The sequence below is a fragment of the Sarcophilus harrisii genome, chromosome 5 (assembly GCF_902635505.1).
Source record: "Sarcophilus harrisii chromosome 5, mSarHar1.11, whole genome shotgun sequence".
Taxonomy (NCBI): Eukaryota; Metazoa; Chordata; class Mammalia; order Dasyuromorphia; family Dasyuridae; genus Sarcophilus; species Sarcophilus harrisii.
Genome location: NC_045430.1, coordinates 66,606,623 through 66,630,423, shown reverse-complemented (window position 1 = coordinate 66,630,423; position 23,801 = coordinate 66,606,623). Strand labels below are relative to the sequence as shown.

At 31.7% G+C, this 23,801-nt stretch overlaps 1 protein-coding gene across 2 annotated transcripts in view; it reads left to right on the top strand.

Annotated features, from left to right (window-relative positions):
• ARID2 (AT-rich interaction domain 2) overlaps window positions 1–23,801 on the top strand; it is a 203,508-nt gene that overhangs the window by 110,535 nt on the left and 69,172 nt on the right. For both annotated transcript variants that reach the window (XM_031940372.1, XM_031940371.1), the window contains 2 exons: window positions 6,271–6,489; window positions 10,361–10,428. In XM_031940372.1, coding sequence (XP_031796232.1) covers window positions 6,271–6,489; window positions 10,361–10,428 — 287 coding nt within the window. The remainder of the gene's footprint in view (window positions 1–6,270; window positions 6,490–10,360; window positions 10,429–23,801) is intronic.

Sequence of the window (23,801 nt, the reverse complement as noted above, 5' to 3'; positions counted from 1 at the left end):
TATCCTAAAGAGAATATCACATTGGAATCTTGTCTCATTAGTCAAGGACCTTATGTGATTTGGACTTCTAGATCATGTGATGAGAGGATGAGACATTTTCTCTTAATTCTCTCAAACTCTCAAAACTCCAGAAAGTAAGAATTATGTGTAAGTAAAATAACCTGAGAGGTCTTGATAGAGGCCTATACAAGGTGGCGATTTTACATTGGAAAATATCACTCAGTATCGCCCTGCTAACAGCCCCTATGTTCTGGAGGTAGGCTGATGACCCATGGGCTTGGCTCCTAGTATGCATGTAAATAATTGCTTTGCTGGTGCTGCAGGGTCTGTCGCATACTCTTCTGTGACAGCAAACAGTGGACAGCAGTATTGCCTACCCCAAATCTTCCACACACAGGAGGTAAAAGTATAGGAAAGTGAAATTAAGCTTTGCTTGATATAGCATGCCATGCTAACTGTACCAAGACAGATATTTTAAAGAAAAGAAAAAACTGGGGCTGAGTGCCAGCATGTATCAGGGTTGCATCAGATCCAAAGAAAAGGAGACTGATAGCCAGATGGCTCCAGTTATGTCCCCAGAAGTCACTTGTGACAAACACTCAAGATGATGAAAAATGGATTTCCCTTGCTGGGAGAATGCAGAGACAGCTCTTCTGCCATCAAACAGCAAGGAGAATAGTAGTCAGTAGGGGAATGTAAAGAAAAAACCTGTAATTACCAAAAACCTCAAAGAATAAAATTCAGTTAAAACTTTGAATACCATAGACTAAAAAAATCAAGAAAGAAATTAATACAAAGATAAAATGGCTACTAGGACATAAAAAGGAGGCTAAGGAAATTGAACCATGGTTGATGAAGCCAAGGACCCTATGGATTCCCAGAAGATCATGGAACAACAGCAAGTTATTCCTGAATATGAAAAAAAAAAATTTGTGGCCTGCATAATAGAAGTAATTGACAGAATTGGAAAATTTATATTTTTGGTGGCATGTCTCTCCAAAGAAGCAAAAAAGAGCAGTTAACTAGGACTACAAATATACAAAAATGAAGCCCAAAGCAGTAATATTAAAAGAACACATAATCTCTATACAAGTAAAACATTGTAGAAGACAGTTTAAGGATTTTAGGTACCCCAGAAGAACATGATGAATGAATTTGAACACCATAATGTATGCTATACTCCAAGAAGGCTTCCCAGAACTTCTGAATACAGGAAACAATGTGACAATCAAAAGAATCCACAGATTTTTCATGGGTGATAATCCAATATGGCAAACTCTAAGACCTATCAACAAATTATGTAAGAGACCAGGAAACAGACCTTCTCATATAAAGGAAAGGAAATTTGACTCTCAGAAGACTATCCTGCAGCCACCAGATAACTGCAAGAGGAAATAATATGTTCTATAAAGGATCCCAAGATTAAATACTAGATGAGATATTCTGGTAAAATGAGCATAATCATCAGTGAAAAATGACACCTTCACTGAAAGAGAGGCATTTGAAGCACTTTTAGAAAAACAAAACAAAATATAAACAAGCTGATTATGCTGACTGCAAATACTCCAGACTGTAGAAACACAAAATAGTTATGTTATATGGCATCAATTTCTATATGGTATCTCCAACTTTCACATTCAAGAATTATAAGAAAAAGCCCTTCAATAGTTCTAAATCTAATCTAATCTAATCCAGCTCTAATAAACTCAGCTACGAAGGAAAGTAAAAATAACAAAATTAAGTTATCCTGTGGAGAAAAAGGACAAAATAGAAAGAGAAAAGCACCATTGGAGTTGAAAACAACAAAATAGAAGATGGAACCTAAGGAGATATTCCTAAAACACAAGGAGATAATGTGCTGTAATTTGAGGTAGTACTTGGCAAGGATTCATTCTCTCAGATTTATTAACCCAACTTCTTGTATTTTTTTTTTCTAGAAACTACCATGTATGTAGTATGTGTATGTATATGCATATATTTTAAACAGAAACTATGCCATATCAGAATTATATTAATGATTGTATGAATTGGATTTGAAGAAACTATAGCAATAGCTTGTTGTTTCCAGAGAAAATTAAGGCATATCATTACATATTTTAAACCAGAGTTTTTTCTAGTTACTTGTTTAGAAAGCAACTTCTATATAAAACTAACTTGATTCCATTCATTGTTTGGTGCTAAGGTTTAAGATTTTGATCTTTCGGAATAGATCCACATTATAATAAAGGATATAGTTGAAGGAGCAGAGTTTTTAAGAGATGATCAAGATTCTTTTAAATAAATAAATCATTAAATTATTAAAAATAAAGGTACTTACACGTATCTTGTATCTAAGCTATCCTAGAATTCTTAGAAGTTTTAAGTTATTAAAATTTTAAAGTTTTAGTGCTGTTTTTAAGTTATTAAGAATTAAAACTGCACTAAGACTTTGAAGATAATCTGTACCTGTGCGTGTGCGTGTGTATATGTGTGTGTGTGGGTGTGTGTGTGTGTCTTAGTAGTACTTGTTAATGGTAATGATAATTATGATAGTCATCATTGCTAGCCATTATCTAGCACTTATTTGTATTAGGCACTATTAAGCTCTTTACAATTGTAATCTCATTTTATTCTTATAATCACCTTTGGAAGTAAGTCTTAATATCCCCAGAATTTAAGTTCCTTGAAGGCAGGAATTATTTTTATTTCTTTTCTTTGTACCTTAAGTGCTTAGCATATTGCCTCCTCTATAGTGAGTGTTTAATAATTGCTTGATGAAAAAAAAAAAAAACAAAAGCTTGTTGATTTTCTCATTTATTGCTAAAGAATGAAATATTTAGGAATACTTGATTTCAGATTACTTATGGGCAAGTCATTTAATTTTTTAATGCTTCAGTATGCTGTGTTAGACTTTAAATTACATAGAAATTAATGCTCTAGATTTTGAAGGGAGTTCCTTACTGGAAATTTTCTGAGCGGATGAAATTATAGGACTGAACAAAAAAAAGTTTGTAAAATCAATTTGTTAAAATGCCTACTCCAGTTTTGATGAATTTATAGTATAAGATTATTATTTTAAAGTACTCAGATATCTAATCTGGAAGGTTTAGGTCCTAATCCTATCTCAAACACTTAATAGCTATGTATAATCCTCAGTTTCCTTATCTGTAAAACAGGGATAGTAATAGCACCTACCTCCACTGTTGTTTTGAGAACTAAATGATATACTGTATTAAAAGGCTTTGCAAATGTTAAGTTGCTATATAAGTGGTAGCCTGTTATTATTAGAAATAGTAAATTGTTGGAGGCAGCTAGGTGGTACAGCACCAGCCCTGAAGTCAGGAGGACCTGAGTTTAAATCTGATCTCAGACACTTAACACTTCCTAGCTGTGTGACCCTGGGCAAGTCACTTAACCCCAATTGCCTCTGCAGTTCCTTTTACAATCACGTGCACATTCATTCTCAAAGCAGCTTTTTCTTTTTCTTTTTTTTTTTTTTTTGGTACATTGTGTATATCCTGTTTCTGCTGTAGACTGCTACAGCCTTTTCAGAAGAGAGATGTGAAATCCAAAATTTCAAATTGGTTACTTAAAATTACAGCATTTTAGAGGTAGAAGAAATCTTATAAATCATTTAGCACCAGGCCTTTATTTTTTTGTACAAGGAAAGCAAGACCTACAGAGGCTGATTAATCATATTTGTACAGTTCTTTAATATTTGTTAGTGTCCAGAATGCTTTAGTAAGAAAGTGGTTTAAATTAATGTTTTTTTAAAAACAAAATTCAAAATTAACGTTTTCCTTTCCTAGGGCATTTCATGTGTCCATTCTATATAATTCAACTTCTGTGAACATGTTTGATTGATAGAACTATAGTGTCAGAAATGAATTTTGTATATAAAGCATTTGGAGCATCTGTTGGATAATTTTTTTTTCTTTTTGAGGCCTGATTTCCCACGAAAGACTGTATTGATAAAGATTATATCCACTATAATTATCTAGTATTTATAGGGAAAAAAATTATCTCATGTTCTCAGAAATCATACAGAAGAAAAAGGAACAAATTAATTTTAAGTAGAGTGCTAGAGAAAAATTACAGATTTATAATCATTCTCAATACTTAGGACAATGGAAGAAACTTAAGTATTTTAGTATAAAGGCTTTAGCAGATTTACTAATACAGGAACATGTTGATAAACAGTATGGTGTAGTGAAGAAAAGTTAGTCCCACCTATTTGACCTTGAACAGGTCACATGACTTCTCAGTGCTATAGGTAACTTTCTAAGAATATAATTTGCAGAACAGTTGTTTGAAAGTAGAGGGTACTTCTTCACAGAGAAGCTCCCTATACTAATGAAATTATAGATGTATCGCCTTCCTCCCCCTATCCATTCCCCCCCACCCTGGGGATCATATTAAATATGGCAAGTTTCTATTGAGTGTCTCTTATCTTATTCTTCAATAATAGCCAGATTTAAATTCACATTTTGCATTTGTTGATAATTAAACTGTTTCTAAGAGACATTCTTAAGCAGATATAGTAATACATAGAGTAAGTTAACAAGAAATCTTGACTACATTAATGTTTAGTCTTTATTGAAATAGAATTTCATTCTGTTTAAATCCATTTATCCTAGTATATTTTAGTTTGGGCATATTTCTATTATTATTCAGAGCTTGAGAGTTTTTTAGCCAAGTTTAACAAATTTGACATGATTTTATGTAATCAGCTTTTATGTTTTGTGAAGACTTTTTCGTTATCATTTATTACTCTTATGCATATCTTGAAAAGTTTGTTACTGAAAACATTCTTAGAATTTTTTTATATGTTTAGGGTGGAAATGTAATTTAGGCACCCACCTTAAAAAAAATTATTTAATGGATCCTTTCTGTTTTTGTGTTGGTTTGTTTTTTTGAGAGGTAATTGGGGTTAAGTGATTTGCCCAGCATCACACAGTTAGAATTAAGTATTTAAAGTGGAATTTGAACTTAAGTCCTCTTGACTCTTGGGTGGTACTGTATCCATTGTTCTATCTAGCTGCCCCCTGACTTGATGTTTTTTGGAGGTAGATCTTTATTTAATCTTTCAGTCAATTTTTTTTTTTTTAATTTTGCCATCCAGATGTTTCTAAAAGTATATCAATATACTTTTGTGATATCTCTTTCCTTTCTTCCCCATCTTCTCTCTTTCTTCTCCTTTTTCTTAGAATTTCTTGTCTTCCTCCTTTGTTTTCCATCTCTCTCTTTTCTTTCTCCCTTCTATCTTGTTCTTCCTTTCCTATTTCTTATCTCTTTTTCTTCCCTTCTAAATTCCCTATTTAATCCCTTTTCTGTATTCTGTGTTCCACTACCCATACCCTCTGTTGCTAAGGTATTTTGCCTTGGGTCAGTAGGTGAAAGACCTGGCAATAAGATTTTTTTTTTTTAACTAAAGTTGAATTTTTATAAGTTAATCAGATATTACACAAATTTACGGGGATACTTTAAATAGGAGATATTTACTTTAGAGACACTAAATTCTTTTTATTAAATTCAAAATTGAGTGGCACTAGATTTTAGATTTACTAGCTTCAAGATCTCTACCATTATATAGCCTATTATAAGAAACACTTTCAGGTAAATATAGTTAGATTTATATGGATAGACTTAAAATATTAAATTATTCTATTTTAAAATGAACAGTACATATAAATTTAGAATCATGGCTCAGTAAAGCTTAAATCCCCCAAATATAAACAACAGTACCCTGTAGTAAATGTGTATTTTAAAATATTTTAATAAAGATATAGGGCAGCATGTGGTGGGAACCTGAGGTTCTCAAAAGTTTGTGCCAATAGTTGTAACCTGGAAACCCTAAACACAGGGATAGTGAAAGACACATCATTTCATAATGGTCAGTGTAGTTTACTTAAAAAAGTCTCACACCACCAGTTGATTGGCTTGTTAGGTGGAGAGTTTTGGGGCCTTCTATAATTCATCCATAGTATTTAATTGAATAGAGGTATTACTATCAGTTCATTGGAGGGAGGGAGGATTTATTCTGATGAAATGATGAATGATGCATAATTTTAGATAAGTAAAGTAAATTTTAAGAAAATACAAGATTGAACCCATTCAGTTTAGTTAATGTGTTTTAAAAACAAAGTTTGACCTTTTTTTTCCTTTAAAAAATTCCTCAAATTTATTAGGTAAAAATAAAATTTAGGGAAGTATTTGAAGTAGTAGCTTATCCATGAGACATTCATGAGTAATTGGTTTCTTTTGTTTTTTACTATTTTATATCTTTGGTAGATTATCTTCGTCAAAGCTATGGGCTATCTATGGACTTCAATTCGCCAAATGATTATAATAAATTGGTGCTTTCCCTGTTATCTGGACTCCCAAATGAAGTGGACTTTGCTATTAATGTATGCACTCTTCTGTCAAATGAAAGCAAGCACGTCATGCAACTTGAAAAAGACCCTAAAATCATCACTTTATTACTTGCTAATGCTGGGGTGTTTGACGACAGTAAGTTTTAAGTTGAATTTATTGTATTTATCAAGGTAAGAATAAGGGAGTAATCAATAAGAAGGAGAATTTTTCATAGATATACACGGATTAAGTGGGAAAAGTTTTTTCTTGTATTCTGACATCAAATCCTTTGGTATTTCAAAGAGAAAGGGATATTTCACGTGTATCCATCTGTGAATTAATTTTTGTGATGAGTATTATAACAAAAGTTGTTGAGCAAGAAATTACTTAAAATTGTAGTAAATTTACATTCTGTTTGCATTTAAAATGTTAAATTCAATTGAGTAATTTTTTTTCAACATTTTAAATTCTATGCTATTTTGACATAAGGAAATGACTACATTTTTCTAAGTGAGTGTGTAACATTGAAGTATTTTACAAGAAAAATACTATCTTACAGAAATTATTCCCTATGAACCCTCTAAAATATGTTTTTGTTATAATGTGATTATAGTTTCTGTTAATAAAAATTATGTTAGTGCATTTGCAAACTTGCTGCCAAAATAAGCCTATTATTATTCATCAAATGTTTGGCATGCTTGTATTTTTAAATTGTAAGCTTCTGTTATTATTTTATTTTAAATCAAACTATTTTCATGTTTTATGAATTTTTTTTTCTTTGTATGAGGGTTGACTGTGGTTCTTAGATTAATTTCCCAGTGTTTATATTTGTTGTATTCTAAGAGCTTACAAATTTACATTTCTTGCCCTTACACATAGCAGGAAAAAAAAGAGAGTAATTGTCCTGATCAAGATGTCTTCTTAATTGGCAGTAGTATAGAATTAGTTTCAGGCTCTTTTTCTCCCATTACTTTAACTGTAATCAGTTGTTCTTCAAAGATAAAATTGCCATTATAAACTTATTTCTTAGTAGTGGACAAGATGAAGGAATGAATAAAACATTTTTTTCTCAGCATTTAAAAATCTAAATGTTTAACTTTTGTGGATACAGACTAGACATGTGAGAAAATGAATTATCATATTGTAAATCATTATTGATTATATTTTTTAGTCAGTGATAAAGCATTTTTTATGATGAAATAACAATGTTTGCAATTTTATTTTAGTGTGTAAGTCTTAATTTTAATTTATTAAGTATATTTTTATTTGGGATATACTCTGCTACATATGGTGACTTGGAATTTGGATGACCTAGGTTGGTTTTAGATATAGATATGTAGAGATCTGTGTAAAGGATATAAGTATAAAATAATTTTAGGAGCATATGGAAAGGACCAAGATGATTCTTGGTTCTTTACAGGTACTACTCAAAGAACTCTTTTACAAAAGTTACCTGGTAACTTTTATGGACATGTATATTTGTAACATTTAGCCAATCTCTTAATGTTCATTAGCTGTTAAACTTTACATTGGAAGTTATTTCATATACTAAAGAAATATATTCAGTTTCAGCACTTTGAAGATAAAGTTTCCAAAGGGCATCCATATAGCTGAGAATTGATTTTTGAACAAGAATGATTTTATTCTTTCAGTAGTTGGTGTAATAAATCTACTTAAGAAAATGAACTATGATTTTCATAGGTCTCTTTTTACAGGGTCTTCATAAATTATTTAAGCAGTCAACTTTCAAACTTTAAATGCTAAAGTTGAAGGTATGGCAGAAACAATTTGATAAATATTTGTACAGACTTTCTTAAACTTAAGAACATTTATTTTTTTTCATAGTAACAATTTTTATTTGTCACTTCTCATTTCCTGAAATGAGAAAATGTTTAATTCTTTATTATATTTGTGGTTAAACATAATAAATTTGCCTCTAATTATTATTTACAGAGTTCTTTAGCAATGCATTTCTTTAACCTAAATTATAGGTATGTTTTAAATTTTAAAGTCCTGAAAGATCTTATGAAGACCTTGTTTAAATGTCATTTGAGACTTTTAGGAAACAGTAGAAAATAATTTTTCTAAGTTTTGATGTATGAAAACAATTAAGATTTTTAAAGGGTTCTATTTAGTTTTCAAAGCAGTGGATTTTAAATTTAGGCATTTATAAAGTAGATGTAATGTATTACTCTCTAAATAAAGACATTTCACATTTTTTCCCTCTTTAATGTGGAATGTTTATTTTATGGAGTATTAAACCAGAATTGCATGTAATAAAAGGTTTAAGTATTCCATAATATGTTGTGTGTACCCATGATATAAATAAGTAGTTTTACAGTTGTTGTTTTTTTCTGTAACAACTTTATGAGGTAAGTAGTGCAATTATTCTGCTCATTTTACAGATTTGGAAACTGAACCTTGATTAGATTGTACAATTTTCCAATCCCCTTAGTAAATCATTTAAACCTATATATCTTGACACCAAATCTTGCATTCTTTCCAATACACCAGACTACATTACAGTAATCCTTTAGTGATTTGTCCAATATCTTTAAAATAATAACATTATTAAATACATTAACCTCTTTAAAATATCACTGATAAATCCAACTTGATAAGAACTTTCAATAAATAAAATTATCTTATTTTTCAAAGAAAAAAATGATTTATTGTTTTGGTATGTTGATTATGCTTTACTGCGCAAAGTACTTCTTGTGTTAAGTTGATTCAAGAAATGCAGTAACCCAACTATTATTTGTTATTATAAATTATTACATTTAATCCTTAAAATAACCTTCTAGTAGCCCAGAAGAATTGATTGATGTTAGTAGTAGTGTTTGAAAACATCTTATGTAACAGAATTATTCACAGTTTTTTGTTATATTTATGAATTTTTAAAAAATTAGTAGCTTTTATATAAATTATTTGGTATATTTTATTTAATGGAGGCATTATTTACTTAATCTTTGTAATTAGATTCTATTGAATGTCATAATATCAACACTTGTTTTCCTGAAAAGATCTAATCTAAACTTTGTTACACGTATTTGATTTTTATTTTTTAACTATTTTATCATATGTAGTTTCCATATTATCAGTCTTTGTAACTGTACTGTTACAATTTAAGAGCAATATTTAACTTTTTTATTACTAAATAAGTCATTGCAAGTATCTCATTTTTAAGGTAAATGGAAATACCTAAATTAAAGATAAGTTTATCCTGCTGATTTGCTGGCAGTTCTTTAACCAATATTATGAGTTCCCTCATTTTGAGAAATGATGGGGCAGAATAGCTGTTAACATATGTGTATGCATTAGTATAATGGATAAATAAAAGATTTATCAGCCAACTGGAATTGGTTTATCTTCTAAATAAAAATTATTACATTAAAAAAATTTTTTTTCCTACTCCTTCCCCTCACCAAAAAAATTACCCAAATGAATCTCAACTTAGGTAATTTAGGTTTTTTAAACAAAACATGCTATTATTTGTGGGGAATCTTAACAGTATAAGCATTTTACCACCAGAGTTCATCTCTAGATTGTATCATGAATATTCCCACACAAGATAAAGTGATTACGTTGTGGTACAAATTCCATAAACAATTGTACCCAGGTGTTGGTATAGCATATAAACTAAAAAATTTCATTAGCTATACCCCATGTTGGGGCAATCATGGATTGATGTGTGACTTAAATGTTTTTCCCCCATATAAGTGAAAACTAAGTACTTAGTAACTGTTTTCTAAAATAAATTATTCATTTCTTTCTGGATACCCATAAAATTGTAGCTAATTAGGGTATAAGAATTATAGGTACATGAAATATAGACCATTTGATTGTTTCCTGCAAGTACTACACTAATGAAATATACTATGATTTACCAGAAAAGTATTTTTTTAATCCATAGGAAACTTTAAAATGGCCTTTCATTGTTGAAGCTTTTGCAAACTTATGGATATTAGTAAGGATTAAATGAAAATGTGTACTTTCTTTTTACTTAATGTATCTTTTATGCTTATAGCTTTAGGATCATTTTCTACTGTATTTGGAGAAGAATGGAAGGAGAAAACTGATAGAGATTTTGTTAAGGTAATTCATAAAAGTTAAAATATTTTTCATTGTTACTAGTAACCAAATCTCATAAATTTCAGATAGTTTCTTATAATATGTGTCAGAACATTGTTAGAGTTTATCTTCAGAAAAAATGGATTCAGGTTCCTGTTGATTATGAAATTTTGTTGAAGGAAAGATTTCTTTTCTTTTCTTTTTTTTTTTTTTTTTAATAAGGAACTAGGGTAAGTAGAAATAAAGTCCCCAGATTTTATTGCACACATTGATTTTTGAGAAATATCCATCTGCAAAAATAGAAATAAGGTTTATCATCTATTAAGGCTAGTGTTATAAAACTGCAGTCTATATTTCATTTCAATTCAATTAGCATTTATTAAGGGCTTTATGTTAGGTGTTAGAAATGCAAAGGCAAAAATGAAATTGCCCCTCTCTCAAGGCATTTATAGTCTATTAGAATAAATGGGGAACATATAACTATGTGTACTTAAGGGGGAACATACAGCTATAGTTATACAAACAAATACAGTTACCTGCTCCATAACTAAAAAGATTTTTAGATAGATAAATCTTAGAAAAATTTTCTTATTTAGTCTTTCCAAATTAACTTATCTAATTTTTCCAGTCTTTTAACTTGTACCAAGAAAGTAGAGGGTTTTTGTTTGCCTTCAGAGAATATAGCCTTTTATATTATTAATAGCATGTACATATGAGAAAATTATATACTGTCCTCATCACAGTTGATAAATATATACATCTGACTGTTGGGATCTCCTATATCATTTGGAGTATTTTCTCATCTAAAGTTCATAACATTTGTGTCTCTTCCCCAAAGTACATATCTAGTTTAACTGGGGGTGTGAAGAGAATTTGATTCTCTGATTAGTAAATTTGATTACTGATTAGTAAAAATTACTAATCAGATGAGTGTTAAAAATAAGGATATTAAACTTTTACTGTAAATGACACAGTCATTTTACTAGTGAAAATAAGCCCAATTATATTTATCTAAATTTGGATTATGGAGGTCCTATTGATTTTGCAGTTAACATCAACCTAAATAAAATTATGACCTTAGTGGTTGACCAAGGGAGACTGGGGGGGGGGGGGGGGGGAAGTGTGTGTGTGTGTGTGTGTGTGTGTACATGCGTGTATGCGTGTGCGCATGTGCACACGCGTATGTATGTGGGTAAATATTTGAAAGTTTATTAAATTTTAGTTATTTCATTGGTATAAATATAGGAATATATATTGACTGTTTATTAATAATTGCTATAGTAGCTATAATAAGATTTTAAAATAAAATGGATATTTTTCAGCCGTAAAGTTTTATACATTCTGAATTATGAGTTCAATGTTGAAATCATACTATATATAAATGTGATTGCTAAAATAACTATAGATGTCGAGTCCAGAGCTTTAGGAAATCCTCTATATTTTAGTTCTTAATCATTGACTTAAAAAAAATGTTAACCATTCATTCTGTTTAAGAGAAAAGTGGAGGAGTTAACAGTACTTTTTGAAACCTATAGTACTTTTTATGAAGCACACAATTAAGATTTTATGTTCAGGAATAATATGAATTTGTTTAAATTCTGTCATTTGATCGTTTTTTTTTATTTTGCTGAATGTAGACATTTGAAATATATCATAAAGATTTATTATTAGAGGACTTGTTCTAAGTCTTTGCTTATGCATATACATACAATATACATTTATAATACAAATGAATCTGTATTAGTGATTAGTCTTTTTTCATATTCAGTTAATTATTCCTAACAAATGAAAATGAAATTTCAGACAAAGAGAATATATAGGAAGTGATAAGAAATGTATAAATAAAAGTTTGTTATAAAAAAGTTACATCATGGGATACGGGAAAAATATCTGGACAGGGCAATTACTCTAATTACTCTCACACTTAAAAGTGATAGTAATATGAATGAAAAAAAATGTCAGAATTGGGGGATAGAGATGGTTAACATAAAAAGACTTAATAGACAGGTTTGAATAGCATACTTTAATGGTTAATAAATTTTGCATTGAAAAATAGCCCTAGTCTTTTATAAAATCTATTTTTCCAGTGATTTTACATTTAGTTAAATTTTTGGTAAGAATAGTTATAGGAAAATTTAATTTAAAAAGGTGGGTTTTAAGTATATAAATGTTTTTAAGGGAACTTTAACTTTGTAGAAGTATATTTTGTGGTATAATAATACAGTATAGTAAATACAAAAAGTATTAACACTATGAGGAAAATTATTGACAGAAGTTACGACTTATAGAAGATAAGTAAATTATAATTACAATTTATAGAAAATCAGTTGCAAAGACAAGTACAATTTCAAGAAGAATTCATAACTCTTGATTGTCTTTTTTAAATATAAATATTCAGAAATATTTTCTCTTATTCATTTTTTTCAAATATAGTGTAGCAAATATAGTACATGATTTTTTAGTAAGCCCTTCAAAATTCCTTCTTTGTTATATCCTGGCCACTCATTTATGCTTATTTCCAGCTATTATATTATAGTTCCTGGTGTATTCAATATTTTTCTATAAATTTGACTGTGGTTAACGTGCAAATCAAAAATTTCAATGTAGTTTCTGCCCTCTCTGTATACACTAATACTCAGCATTAGGTTTTTTTTTTTTTGTGTGTGTGTGTGTGTGTGTGTGTGTGTGTGAATGATCGTCAACAACAATTGTAAGCCAGTTTTAAGACCTAGAAAAAGGTATTAAAATTCTTATTGATTGCCTACATTTGTTTTTCCAACTTCTAGTTTCATCAACCCTCGAATAAATTCTTTGTACCACCAAAAGATTAATTTCCTATGGCTTGGCTTGGTCTCTGTAATCTCACTACTAATTACTTATCTTCCATTATTACCCTACCTATCCCCTGTTGGCCCCACAAAATAGTGTGTTGATTGTTCCATGAACATGCTCTGTACTTTGTACTATACTTCTCTTTCTGCATCTTCAGCCCTCCTGCAAATTTCCATCATTCAAAATCTATCTTATCCTTTGTATCCTAGTTCAAAAATTAGTTTCTTTACCCTTTCTCCTCTACCAGAAATGGTCTTTCCTTTCTCCAATAGCACTTTTTATCTTTTCTAGCAGTGTGGTGCTGTGGAAAGAGCCTGAACTTGGGGTCAGGAGCAAACCTGGGTAAGAATACCCTTTCTGACACTTTCCAGCCATGGTACCATGGACTTACACTTAAATTCTCTTATTTCAGTTTCCTTATCTGCTAAATGGGGACAATAATGCCTGTACTGCTTACTTGACTTGATTGTTGTGAGGATCAGATAAGAATAAAAAGTGGTTTGTAAGAATTTAAGCAGTTTTTTTTTTTGATTTGTGAAACAGAAATCAATTTTAAGTGATATCATCCATTGACACATATTGCCTTATATGAGAGTGATTGTGTATGTGTCTTAACTCTCCCCAAGAACAGGATGATGTTTTTTAAATTTTGTTCCTTTGTTTCCCTCCTTAGCTCTGTCCTTTTCCTCTCCCCTTAATCACCTTTCGCCTTATATACAAGTGCCTTCCATAAAGCAAGAACTTCATACTTATTCTTGATACTTCTTGAATGAATAGAGATGAAGAAATTGGTGGCCCACTTCCTTAAGAATCTTCAGTATAATAAATGTCCTTTTTTTTCTTCTTTATGTGAGGCAACAGTTAAAATATTGCTTGCTACATCTCTTAGGTAGCCTACCTTCTCTTAGGGTAGGCTCTTAGGGAACCTACCTATTTATTCACAAAGGCCCTTATTCTCTTTGCTCAAAATTGAATTGGATTCTATGCTTTAATAGTCAATTTTGATCAATTTGCTAAATAAGAATTATAATCTTCCTAGCTAGCTGCTCTCAAAAATATTACAAACAATAAATTTGGACAAATAAATAACTTGTCATTTTAAGTGACAATAATTATGTTACTTCAAAGGAAGGCAGAATAACAAAGAACCTTACCCAGCTCTAAGGAAATTGCCCCAGACTCTTATTAGCCATGTGATTTTAAATAAATCACTTTACCTAATTGTACTTCAGTTTTCTCATGTACATAATGTGTGGTTTTAAGTAAATGATGAACTTCAAGTTCTCTGCCAGTTCTGAAAATCTGTGATTAAAATCAACACATGCTGATATAGGAGCACTTTGATTGGTAATTGTGTATAAAAATCAGCCTTTCTTTTCTTCCTGGAAGTTAAGGAAAGGAAGAAATTTTTCAAGAATGATAAAAAGAACAGAAAAAGCATGAAAGTAGCAAAAGATAGAATCAGAAAAGATTAGACACAACGAAAGAATAGTTTGCAATAAAGAGATACTAAATAAAATATGCACTGTGAAAAGACAGATAGCCACATGCAGTTCAGAACTATACCACTGAGGCCAAACATTTGTAGTAAACATTGGAACTATTTTATACAGATTTGCTATTAGAGGACTTTTTCTTTGTTTACTAACTCATGTATACAAAAGATACATTAATAATATCACAATAATAATAATACAGCCACAAATGAATTCATTAATATGTAGTATTTTCATTCAATTAATTTTAACAAATGAAGGTGACATATCAATTAAAGAGGAGATAGAGAAAGTTGTAAGAAGTGTATAAATAAAAATTTCTTATGAAAAAAAGTTATATCTTGGAGTAAGAGGAATTCCTTGCATGGGGCAATTATTATTAAATATAAAAGTGATTGCAAGTATGAAAGAAAAAATGTCAGAATTGGGAATTTGGGAATAAGAGATACTTCTAACTAGCACACTTTGGTATTGTTAGGTTAATAATTTTTGCATTGAAAAATCACCTTAAAGTTTTATAAAGACTATTTTTTTTTCATTTGGAGAAATTGTTGGTATGAATATTTGTAGGAAAATTTAATTGAAAAAGATGGGTTTTAAAATCAAGATATGCTAGCTAATATCATTAAGTAGCCAGGAGAATATTTGGATCTAGGAATTAATAGGTATGGACTCATTCAGTGTGGAAATTTTTTCTGCCAGTGATATTGGTAGTTTGTCACTTAATTTGTCTGAAGCACTTAGAAGAAAAGTAATTTGCCCATGGTTTTCATAGATAAATCTGAATCTGAAACAGGACATGAATCCGTGCTTTCCTGATTGCAAGACTGGCCTTCTATCTACTACATCATACTATGTAAAATTACCCCTTAAGTAAATCCTTCATTTTGTTACACGTCATTTATGTTTGTGATTATTTTTTATTCATAGCAGAGCACAAACATTTAAAAAACAGAGTTTTATATATAGACACTTCTTGCTTTATGTATATTCAACTTAATGTCAAGAATTCTAAAAGAAATCCACTTCAAAAAATCCCAACAACCCCCAAACCCTCAATCAACTGTACTATATAATATTGTGTCCTTTCTCCCCACTCCTTGGCTCAACATCACATGGCCTTCCACCTCTAAGCCCCTGCCCCTAAAAAAAAATCCAAGTGAAATCAGATTGGGGAGCTTGGCTTGAAAGGAGGCCTTTGTCTGTCTTCTCTCCATTCCCACTTGGGTACTGTGTTTGTCCCCATCTCCTGTATGTCATACCTGCTCTCTCTTGTCCTCTGCATCCCTGTCTGGAACCTCAGTACACCTGGCCCATTGGGTATTCTTCCTCTAGCTTCCTGCAACTCCCCCCAGTGTTCCTCATCTAGCTTTCACTTCTCTTTCCCTAACTTCTTGTACCATGTACTAGCCCTCCTCTCTCTACAAACATGAGACCTCTTCCTGTCTTACCTACGACTCTCCCTTTCTTCCCCCCATTTATAGGCAAATTCACATTAAATTAAAATCACTTTATGTAGAGGTCTAAGGAACAGTCCGCTTACATAAAGGGAGAATTGTTTGTTTATCAGAGTTATAAGGGACTTTAGAAGTCGTCTCCTATCCCACCTATACCAGAAAAGGAATACATTCTGTAATACATTTGACCGATCATCATATAGCATCTAGTTAATGATAATGATAATGAATTTAGCAAGTCCTAAAGTAGATGACTTTCCTTTGGATAGTGCTAGTTGCTGGGAAGAAGTTTTTGATAAGGAATTGAAATTAGTCTTTTGCCACTTCTAGCTATTACTCCTGGGGGTCAAGTATAAGTCTGATTCCTCTTTCACATCATAATTCATGTGTTGTGTCCACAAAGCTTTCTCCTGTTAAAGCTAAACATCCTCAGTCTTTTCAAATAAATTTTCTGTGGAATACTTTGTAGGTCATTCACCATTCTAATCACTGTTCTTTTGATGTGCTCCAATTTGTCAACATCATTCCTAAAATGTGGCATCTAAAACTATGGAAAATATATAATCCTTTTCAGAAAAATTTTGCAAAAAATACCAATATTTTATTGATATGTAAGCTATCATATTTGGGACATTTGACTAGAGTGAATCATTCTTCAAAGCTTCCAGATGCTGTTTGAAAAACTAAAGTATTTCTTCTATATCTAAACTTTCTATTAGATTAAAGAGAAAGATGTAGTCCAGTTAGTAGTGAATTTGATAAGAACTTTTATAATTTATTTGTGCTTTATTTTTGCTCATGAGAAGGAAGTAAACTTTATATTTCCAAACTAATAATTTGAGATAAAGTGTATGTTTTGAATTGCTATGCCACTTAAGAACATGCCAAAATATTCAAAGATTTCTTGTCACAAGGTATTTCTATATTCTTGAGAGCTAATAAGATAAATTGGTTTCATAAATCTATCCTTGATAGATAATTGCATAGATGCATGATATCCATGCATAAGGAAAATTACCTCCTTTTACCCTTGTAAGCAATCTGGACTCTGGACACCTGAACATAAACAGTTAATTGAGTCCTTACAAAGAATTACTAAAAATTTTCCTACTAAATAGTGAGACAATTTTTCATAGGTACTTTTTGTCTCTTAAATCCTTTAAATCTTGGCCATATTATTTATTCCCATGTCTTTAACTGACTTATCTCAACATAAACAATTCTTACATCTTATCTTCAGCCTTGACCTCCTTCAGGTCCAGAGCTGTACCACAAACTACCAGGAAGATATCTTAGATGCCTCACCTAAAACTGAACATGTCAAAATCAAGTTTAGTATTTTTCTTCTAAAATCATCTCTTTGTGAGTTTTCTATTTTTCTCTGGGATCATCAGTTTATTAAGACTTAACATCTTTGAAACTTTGATGTTACCTGTTTTCTCCTTCACTCTCCTCTTCTATATCTAATGTTATTAAATCATTTTGCTTCTATCAGAGTAATATGTCCTAATCATCTCACTTCCATCTTTCATCTTTCCACTACCAACCTTATATAAGCCATTATTACCTCTGTTTGAACAATTGAAAAAGACTCCATTCTTTTCTTCCAAAATTAGTCTTTCATATCATTTCATTGATTAATCTCTTTTGGATTTATCTTCCTTATATATGGTTATGATTATATCACTGCTCAAACCTTTAAATGATTTCTTATTGCCTAATGAACAAAATTCAAACTCCTTAGCTAGATATTCAACATCTTCTACCATCCAGGCCCACCTGCCTTTCTGATTTTATTTCATTTTACTTGCCATACAATCATACCTTTCCATCCTCTATTCTTTTACTTACATTATTCCTTCCCCTCCTGCCCACCAGCCAACTTTACTTAGCTCAAATGCAGTCTCCTTTAGGAATCTTTTCCCAATACCAATGAAATCACAGATTTTCTCTATCCTTATTTTATTTCATTTTATATAGCCACCTTAAAAAAGTGTTTATAACTGATTAAAAAATATTTTGACAGTTTTCTGTTGGCAAATTATCTGTGATAAAAGAACTGATTTATTCCTGTTGCTAGAACTCAGTAGCTAGATGACAAAGTGCCAGGCCTGGAATCAGGAAGACTCTGCTGCCTAAATTCAGATTTACCTCAGATATTTACTAGCTGTGTAACCCTGATTAATTCACTTCACCTTGTAAACAAGTTTCCTCATTTCCAAAATGAGCTAGAGAGGGAATTGGCAAACCAACTCTAGGGTCTTTGCAAGTCCCCTCCCCTCCAGCAAAAAACAAACAAACAAACAAAAAAAAAACATACCCCAAGAATTAAAACAAAAAAACAAATGGAATCACAGTACTGAAATAACTGAACAATTACAATATGCAATGTGGGTGAAATACTTGTGCCAGAACACTTTCCTGTCTGTTCATTTTTATTTCACTATGCATTCTATAGCTTGAACTATGTAAACTAAAACATTTACTTATGTCTCGCATTCCAGAAGAGGTCTGAACAAAATGCTGAGAGTAGTCACCTATTTCTGAGACTGAGGTAGACATTACCCACATTATGCCCATCTGTCATCTCTTCATTACAAGAGAGAGGTGCATACTCCCTTACTTAATCTAGAAAGCTGGGGAGCTATAGGTTTTTTTAGGTGAAGAAGAGCTTAAAGGCAGTGGATCTCAAAACTCTTTCAGGTAAGGAATCCATATTCTGGAATGCATTACTTTTGTCTCCTTATTTTATCCCTAGTTACAAAGTTTCTAAAAATGCATTCTGTTACCAGGACGCAAACTCTGTTAAGAGAGGTATTTATTTAGTTATTTAGCAATACATTTTACAATACAATTCAAAATTTCAACAACTTTAGAAAGAGAAAAAAACGTGATTTAATTCTTGTTAAGGAACTAGCTGGGAAGAAACTCACTTGTATTGTATTATTACTGATGTCAGTTCTTGTGTATTTAGAAGCTTACAGGATTGTCTAGGACATTCATAGATTAAATGACTTGTCCAGAGGAACATAGTATGTCAGGGAGGCAGGATCTGACACTAGATCATCTTAAGTTTGAGTCTGTATCTATATCTACTATAGCACTATGCCTATCTTTAGCAAACTTGTGCAAATACCATAAATGTTTTATTTTAATCAATGCCTTTTGAACTTCATTGTTGTCATTTAAATATCATATATTTTACTTTAATACAATATCTTATATAATGGCACTTAAAAATTCATTTTGCTAATCATTTTCAAAAGTTTGTGTGCCTATTGTGATTGTTTTTTACCTATTGATTTACTAATCATCACTCTTAATCATCAGGTCAAAAATATCATTGAAAGATAATGTCTTGATGCCCTCTGGTAGTAGTATGTTCATATAAATGGGATTTTCATTTTCTCTCATGGTGAATTAGTTTGAGTTAGAGATGCAGATCCGTAGTTTTTCATCAAATGACAAAAAAATTTTAAAATTTCTAATTAATGCATTCTTATTAAAGTAAGACTTGTTAATGGGTTTCTATGAGATGACAAAGACAACACAGTGTTGAAATAGAACTGAGTATTGAAAGTCTGATATTCTAATAATGTTACTTCATATAAATTCATTTAATCTATCCAAATTGGTTTCCTTATTTGTGAATAATATGTTTAAATTTATATAGTACTTTAGAACATGCAGAAGGTTTTTTCCTCATAATCTTATGATAATGTTAATTTTATTTCTGTTTTGCAAATGAAAGAACTGAGATACAAAAATTAAGTGACTTCTTAATCTTAAAACATTTCCTATTTAAAAAGTAGTATTTTGTGGTATTCTTAAGATGAAAGCTTTAAAAATTAAAGTTGTTTAAATTATGTTGTTTTCGGAAATAAATATCATAGCATTTTAAGGATAGGGCCCTGCCCCCATATGCCAGTCTTCCCAGTGGCTTTGTAGCAGAAATGCTAGGCTGTGATTGATTGTCTGGAAGTTTCCAGATTTGGTGATGAGGGGGTCTCCTGAAGATTCTTCCAATTTCAAGAGCATGCCCCATTTATTTTTATGAATGAAGATATGGAGTATTCCCAAATAATCCCTTGTCTTCTAAGCATTGTCAACAGTCATCAAGTGTATCCAGTCTATTCACATCAGCCCAGGTCTCTGTAGCTTGTTGTTGACATTACAGGCAATGCAACAAATTTCCAAAGATGATCAAACATACTGAAATCATTTGATGTTGTCTGTCCCACAGCAAAGACTAGTACATATCACTGAGTCACAGGATTACTAAGATTCTAGGTTGTTAATAGGGCCGTTTTGAATACCCTGCTGACAGGAACATTCCTGAAGCACATAAAGGCCTATGTAGAGAAATGCTTAATTTCCACACTGGCAATTAGGAAATTAAGGGAGATTCCTTCAATTGAAGAATGATCATAAAGAGAAATAGAGGCAGCTGCTTGCAAAACATTCCACAATGTCTCTGACCTTCAAGCTGATTTTCAAAGAAATGGTATTGGATGCTGTCCTGATGCTGCAGCTCAAGATGATTGGCATCAAGAAATTGCAGAATAGTGCCCTAGAGAATTTCCAGATGTGTGTCAGTTTTGTTCAAAAAAACCTTTCTTTTGCTTGGCTCAAAATTTAGCCAAAAAAAAAATTAAATAAACCTCTTCCATGATTGCCTTGCTGAATGTTGAAGTAAAACCGAAAGTTGAAAAGGATAATTCAGAAGTCTGGATCTATATAGTGGAGGATTACTAAGCCATTTAAAACACATGTTTTAGGGAAGATTGAGGAGCCTAAATTATCTTGTTTGAACTTCCCACTGGGAACATAACCTACTTGTTATTTGCCTGCCTAGGACATATTCTTTGCTGACCAAGTGTAGTTCAGAGGACAATCATGGTCTTTGGAGGCTTCATTCAGATCACTGTCAATGCTAATCCCACATATGCTGGGCAACCATTATCTCCTCGGAAAGATACAGATCATTGATGAGATGTAGTTTCCTCATTGGCTGTTTAAGAAGACAAAAACTGCATGATTATCCTACAAGTTGGAACTCAGTTGTTCACAGAGGAAACATATACCTTATACCTTCATGATGTTGATGGCTCCCAGAAGGCCATCAAGAATGACTCTGGTGTCTAGGAATAGTGAGATCAAAGTGGTGTTCCATACCTAGCTGAGATGTTACTGTAGGACCAGCCAAGCAGCAGCTGCTTATTGGTATTGGGGTAAACTCCTAGAGATGATTGATGTCACCATTATCCTTAGTTATTCTTCAGGCCGGCATGGTATATGGGTACAGATATCAACAGTGTGAATATCATGTATGTGATATTCTGCGCTGAAAGATGGTTCTGAGCCATGTCCTTTATTGTGCCTATAAGTGTGACCAGTCAAGGTGGAATTGCTATACTGTCTTCTCCATCCAGTCTGTCTGCAGGGTGGGTACAGTTAGTCAGTATTGAAAGGGAAAAGATTACAAATGGACCTGGTTGTGTTCTACTGGAAAACTATTTAAATAAAGCTCAGATGCCTAGTGGGACTTTTTTCCTTTACAAAATTTCTCAATGCTATTCTTTTTGGGTTTTTTTTTTTTTCGCCACAACCTCTAATTTTTCTTATGGAATGCTTCTATTATATATATCAGGAAAAATTCTAATTCTTAGTAAGAATTTATAATTTCAATGTCATTAATTTTTATTTGGTACTCTGAATTACTAGACTTGTTTCTTTTATTAGTCCTTTATTTTTTCATCTAAATTAAATTTTCTATATTTACTGTGATCAATAAACTAAGCGTTTTTTAGCATCAACTATATGCTTGACATTGCCTTCAATGTTCTACCTAGGAAAGCAAGATATATGCATACAAGTTAATATGAAATATGTACAAGGTAAATTTATTAGGATAAGTTACAAGAAAGGAGTACTAGAAATTTGGTATTAAGAATGGTTTCATATAGGTAGTGGCCTTGGCTTTTTGGCTTTGAAGAGGCTGGTATAAAGAGGAGGTACATTGAGAATAGTGGGGATAACCTATACAATGTAGACATGTCCTGTATGAGAAACAGACAGTAGATCAATTTGGTTAGCCAATGTACTTGGCAAAGAGGTAAAGTAAATTCAGAATGGCTGAATGTATAAAGAGGTGTAATGTTTAATAATCCTGAAAAAGTAGGCTGGACCTAGATTACAAAGGGCTTTAAATGAAAGAAAATTTGTTTTTGATCCCAGAGGTGCTAGTGCTTTATATTCAGGGGAGGCACATGACAACACCTATGCTGCAGGAATAATACTTTGCTATTTGTGTAGAGAATATATTGACAAAGGGGAGAGACAAGGAAGGGAAACTAATTAAAAACTTTATATTTAAAGTTTGGATTTGGCAATTATATAACTACTTCCCTTCCAGCACTCTTCCATCCAGCCAAACTGGCTTTCTCTTTGTTTCTCACAACACGACGCTTTATCTCCTGTCTCCCATGTCTGTCTATCCCCCATTTATGGAATGCACTCTGTCAACCTTTTAGGTGAAGCGTAAGCACCCCTACTGGGTAAAGCTTCTCCTGACCTTACTCATTCTTAGGGGCCTCTAAGTGCAGCAAGGGATCAAGTCCTGGACAGAAATATGCGAGCTTAAGTCTGGGGTCAGGCACTTAGTAGTTTTGTGACATTGGAAAAGTCTCAACTTTTATTTGCCTCAGTTTCCTCAACTACTAAATGGGGATAATAGTAGCACCTACCTTCCAGGGTTGCGTGAATCTCAAGATAGAAGTTAAGTGCTTAGCATAGTGCCTGGCACTACATAAATACTATTATTATTATTGTTATTACATTAGTGCCTGTCTGCTAAAACCACCTTGTATTTAATTTATTTGTATTTTCCTTTTTACATATTTTATATATATATATATATACTGGTATAATTCTTTGTCTCCTCCAGTAGAATTTAAGTTCCTTGTCAACAAGAATTGTTTTATTTATTATATGTGCTTAATAAAATATCTGGCACATAATAGGTAATTAATAAGTGCTGATTGATTGGATAGAAACAAAATGAAGATAGTGAATGTGCATTCATAATTCAATGAATTTCGTAGGGAAAAGAAGGAAACAAAATTGGGAGCTCCAAGAGATAAAAGTCAAGGGTAAGCTTTACTTAATATGGAAAGAGCTAGAAAAGAAAGAAATAAAAGTATAATTTTAGGGTTGTCTGTAGGGTCCAATAGAATGTTTTTTCAAAATAGAAGGAAATTACAACTTGCACATAGGGAGAGGAGAAATGATCAATGGGAAGAGAAAGATCATTTATGTAAGTATTGGAGGAGATATAACTTGATAATTGACAATACTGCTTGAAGGAGGTAGAATGGATGAAAAGCAAAGAAGCCTGAATAGTCTAATAAGGATGGGGGACATCTCTTTCCTTGAAAAAGAATGGAAAGAGATCAAGACGATACAGAAAAAATTAAAAGTGGAGAAATGCTTAGTCTCTGCACAGATGGCCTCTGTCTTACTAAATATGTAATGAAGTCATTAGATATGAGGGAAAGGGAGGTAGAATGGTTACTGGAGATTTATAGAAAAGGTGTGTAGCAATCTCTTTGGA